The following is a 5,016-nucleotide window of genomic DNA, read 5'->3' as shown; positions in this document are numbered from 1 at the left end:
GATGACAATAAATAATAACAATTACTGATAATGGTAATCATAATAACAATAACAATAACAATAGTAATAAAACTGATGATAATAATAATAATGACAAAACTAAAAAAAAAAATGATTATAATACTGAAAATAATTATATCGGTAATAATAAGTTGATGATAAAAATAATAGTAATAATAAAATTTATCATTATCACTATTATGACTGTAATAATTATTGTTGTTATTAAATTATTCAGCATTGGAGTATTAAATCTAAATAAACAATTTTTTTTATTTAAAAAAATAGTAAAATTTTCTTTATATATATAAAAAATGTAAAATCCCGACTGATAATTTTTTAGTTGATCGATCGATTTAAACCGAAGAATTTACGCGGTTTAGTCATATTAAGTTTTTAAATGTTACTAGGTACTATGAGAAAAACAAAACTTTAATTTCTTTATTAGGATTTGAGCTTTAAAATTAACGAACAAACGACCTTTCATATGATAATAGCTTTGCCTGCAATAATTTATGTATTTATGACTTTTTAATTTTGTGCGGGAAAAGTACAAACTTTAAATTAAGAACGTAAAAATTTCTTTTACGGAGAGAGGGATTGAGACCGATTGAGAGAGAGTGAGAAAGGGTGAACGTAGCATAAAGCACATAGCCATGGAGCGAGAGTAGGGAGCAAGCGAGTGAGAGAAAGGGAGATCGAGAAAAAATACACGTTATCGGTTGATGAATTTGTTTAGTAATTAAATATTAGAACTTTAGATAGCAATATATCAATAATTGATGTATAATAGTCTAAACACGCCAAGTTCTAATTCAGGGACGACTTTAGATGCTATTTTTACAGGATATTTAGATAATGTTGAAACACGAACTTATATTGCATATTTTAGTGATCATAATGCTTTGGTCACAACAATACCAATAGAAATCGCATCAACTGATGAAAATATCGAAGAAATAAATTAAAAAAATTAGGAAAACGGTTGACCCTGAAGGCCATTCCTGCAACTTCCCGCTTATTCCCTACCTGGGCGCTTAAAATTGCACTCATGCCGTTTTTGAGCTCTTCGAGCTCAAAAATACAATTTGTGTGTTGTTTTGAGGTCTTCGAGCTCAGAGAGATAGCTTTTCTATGCTTTTGAGCTCTTCGAGCTCAAAAGTTTGATAGAAGTTTAATAAAAACTTATTTTTTAAATGTTCAAACCGCAATAACTTTTGGATGAATGAACCGATTTTCACGCGGTTGGAGGCATTCAACGCAGTTTTTCAAGCTTCATAATGGGTTTGTAAGTTTAAATTGATCGAACTCAGAATTTCGAAGTAATTCCGAAAAAACACTTTTTTTGATTTTTTTTCGACAACGATAACTCACGAACGAATCAACCGATTTTGACCGAGTTGGCGGCGATCGACGTGGTTTTTTGATGTTAAGAGCTAAATAGTTTTTGGAATCGATCGGTAAAGCCGTTTAAAACTTATTCCAAAAAAACCACATTTGAAAAAATTTTTTTTTGTAGTTTTTTTGAGATATCTCAAAATCTACCGGTCCGAATTGGTCCTAAGGGCATTCCAAATCTAAGTTTGGTTAAGCCCTTTCGAATGGCACCAACCGCGATGAAATCGGTCAAGCCGTTCAAAAGTTATAAAAGGGTCACATACATATACACACACACACACACACACACACACACACACACACACACACACACACATACAGCATACAGACAGACATACTGACATCATCGCAAAAACATTCAGGGAAGCTTCCTAGGGCCTCAAAACGTCGAGATCTGATGAAAACTCGATGTTCGAAAAACGGGGTAAAAACAATAACTTCCCGATTTTTTTAAATTTTCAATTTTCTTAGCGGGAAGTTAAAAATTAAATTTATTATTTGTATTAATTTTCGACACTTTTATTATTTTAATTACAATTAAATTCATCAAATTCCTAACATATCTTCCTTTTTCCGCCCCTCTAAGTCTTGGAAATCTAAAGCTTTGAATTAGTATAAATATAAACGAGATTTGAAAATTAGTTTGCCAAAGATGTTTCACTTCTGACATGTGTACTTTGTACGCACGCACTTTTTTTTGTGATATAATTGATTTATTATGAAAATCATAAAAATTGTCATTTTTTCAATTTTTAACAGATTTTTCATTTTTTTATTAATATTCATAATTCGTTAAATTATTGACTCTTAATGACACTTTTGTGTACGCACGTGTTGCATGAGGTGGCGCTAAAAAAAAAAACAATTAGCAGGCATCTTAAGAAATCTTGCGGAAACCCCTTTAACATAATAGTGCATATCTATATCTACTTATATTTTTGCGTTTCAGTGAAATATTCTGTTTTGTGCTCACTATAATATAATTATCACGTAAGTACGTTAGTGAACAATTTTTTTATTAAAATAATAATAATTAACAAGATATTTATTGTCTTGTGCAAGAGTTTATATTTATATAAAATAAAAAAATAACTTTACTGAGGAAAAAAGCAAGTCACCGTTATTTTTATTATTATTATTATTATTAATATCTTTTTCAGATTATTACATTATTGCAAAACAATGGCGGACGACATGCAGCCCATACGTAAGTTTGATATTTTTTAAATATATTTTCCAAGTTTTTCGGATCTAGAATCATATTAATATTATTAATTATTATCACTATTTAACCTTACACTTAAAAATAATCATATATTTACACTGTAAATTGTTTATTACACTGAAGTTGTCAGACATCACAAATTTTTCTAAAATTTTACGGCAATGAAATTATTATTATTATAAAAAAAAATCCATATGTGAAAATTAAAAAAATTATAGTGGAAATTTTTAAAAGAATTTTTTTCTTATTTTTATTGATTTGTTATAAGAATTAAAGAAAATTGACAGTTGTCAATTTTTTTTAGTATCATGATAATGTTTGTTTATACAATTTTACGGCCATGAAATTATTATTAACAAAAAAATATCGATAAAAAATTCTACATGTGAAAATTCAAAAAATAATTAGTGGAAATTGTTAAAAGAATTTTTTTATAACAATAAAGTTAGCCGACATCTAAAAATTTTTAGAATTTTTTTTATTGAAAAAATTATTTTAAAAAAATTAATTGAAAAAATTTCACATGTAGAAAGTTTTAAAAATTATACGTGCAATTTTGTAAAAATATTTTTTTTTTGTTCTAATTTAATTGATAAAAAAAATCTAAAATTGTTGAACGTCGGCTAATTTTAATGTCATATTTTTTTAGTGTTATTGATTTGTTATAAGAATTAAAAAATTTTGACAATTGTCAGCTTACTTTTTAGTACCATGAAAGTGTATTTAATTTTTCAGAAAATAACGCAGGGCTTAGCCAAGCTATGAATAACGTTCAGCAGGCGCTTCGCGATTTTAATGAGTTGTCTCGACAGAATGGATTGCAGTACAGACTGCCCTACGATCAGGCGTATTTAAATGCCTTTTATCCACCTCTACCTCCACCTCTACCTCCGCAAGTTTTAGCAGATCGAAACGAGCTGCCGCAAGGGCAAGTTCCTGGTGAACAAGCTCTGGTTGTTCAACTTGCAGGTGCTCAAGCTGATGGTGGTCGTGTTGTTGAGGATCAAGCTGGTGATGGTCGTGTTGTTGAGGATCAAGCTGGTGGTGGTCGTGTTGTTGAGGATCAAGCTGGTGGTGGTTGTGTTGTTGAGGATCAAGCTGGCGGTGGTCCTGCTGCTGATGATCATGCTGCTGACAATCAAGCTGGTGGTGGTCGTGCCGGTGATGATCAAGCTGCTGATCGTGATGCTGCTAATGATCCAGCTGCCGATGGTCATGTTCCTAATGAACAAGTTCCACATCCTCAGGATCAGGTTGCACTTCCACAGCTTCAAAATCTCCGAGAACAAGTCCAATATAGACACGCCCCGCCAAGACACGCCCCGCCAAGACACGCCCCGCAATACATGCAATCTATCCAACTGCCGTACGACCAGGTGCTCCTAAACATTAATTGCCCGCTACGTCCACAACTATTAGCCGGTGGAGTACAGCGGATTCAAGTTCCCGGGATACAAGTTTTTCGAGGACCAGCTCCTGGTGGACCGGCTCCTGGTGGAACAGCTCCTCGTGGACCAGCTCCTCGTGGATCAGCTCTTGGTGGACCAGCTCTTGGTGGATCAGCTCCTGGTGGATCAGCTCTTCGTGGACCAGCTCCTCGTGGACCAGCTCCTGGTGGATTAGCCCCTGGAGGACCGGTTCCTGGTGAATTAGCTCTTGGTGGACCAGCTCTTGGTGGACCGGCTCCTCGTGGACCAGCTCCTTATGGACCAGCTCTTGGTCACCAGGCACAAGTCCCACAAAGACAAGTCCCACAAGGACAAGTCCCTCGAGGAGAGGTGCTACAAGTACAAATCCCTCCGGAAGAATTAGCTTATCAACAAGGAGCAGAACTGGCATTGGAAGAGTATCCTTCAACCGAACCTGGCTTTCCAACATCATCAGGTCAGTATAATAATTAATTATAAATTTTATCAATTTAATTAGTTTATTATTTATATTTTATAAACAAAAATAAATACTCTTTTGATTGTTATAGTCCGACCCGCTCGTTACATGGCTGGGGGACGCAGGAACAGAAATAAAAACGGTCGTGGAAGAGGTCGTGGAAGAGGTCGTGGAAGAGGTCGTGGAAGAGGTCGCGGAAGTCGCATCGTCAACATTTTTATGTAATAATATTTACATAATCCAAAAGCCAATTAACTTGATTTGAGAGAAAAATTCTTAAACTTAAGAAATTGTATCCGAGAGCTTCATCGTCCGTATTTTGTTGGACTAAGTAATGTTTCTTGGTTTAATTAAATTTTATTTGACTAAAAAATTCATGTTTTGATTTGATTCAAGACGATGAAGCTCTTTAAAATGATTTTCTTAAGTTTAGAATTTTTATCTTGAATCAAGTAAATTATTTTCATTATTATTATTCACATTATAATACTTTTATTACGTTATAA

The 5,016-nt window shown here is 33.3% G+C and overlaps 2 protein-coding genes across 2 annotated transcripts; both read left to right on the top strand.

Annotated features, from left to right (window-relative positions):
• The first annotated feature begins 2,580 nt into the window (after positions 1 to 2,580).
• LOC123273841 lies at positions 2,581 to 3,923 on the top strand. Its single transcript, XM_044741314.1, has 3 exons — positions 2,581 to 2,605; positions 3,359 to 3,835; positions 3,877 to 3,923. The coding sequence occupies exons 1-3, from the start codon at positions 2,581 to 2,583 to the stop codon at positions 3,921 to 3,923; spliced, it is 549 nt and encodes a 182-aa protein (XP_044597249.1).
• A 14-nt stretch (positions 3,924 to 3,937) lies between these two features.
• LOC123273840 (translation initiation factor IF-2-like) lies at positions 3,938 to 4,805 on the top strand. Its single transcript, XM_044741311.1, has 2 exons — positions 3,938 to 4,507; positions 4,602 to 4,805. The coding sequence occupies exons 1-2, from the start codon at positions 3,970 to 3,972 to the stop codon at positions 4,733 to 4,735; spliced, it is 672 nt and encodes a 223-aa protein (XP_044597246.1). The 5' UTR covers positions 3,938 to 3,969; the 3' UTR covers positions 4,736 to 4,805.
• Positions 4,806 to 5,016: the final 211 nt, after the last annotated feature.

The sequence above is a fragment of the Cotesia glomerata genome, unplaced genomic scaffold (genome assembly GCF_020080835.1).
Source record: "Cotesia glomerata isolate CgM1 unplaced genomic scaffold, MPM_Cglom_v2.3 scaffold_144, whole genome shotgun sequence".
In the NCBI taxonomy this organism is placed as follows: Eukaryota; Metazoa; Arthropoda; class Insecta; order Hymenoptera; family Braconidae; genus Cotesia; species Cotesia glomerata.
This window is presented reverse-complemented; position numbering and strand designations above follow the sequence as displayed.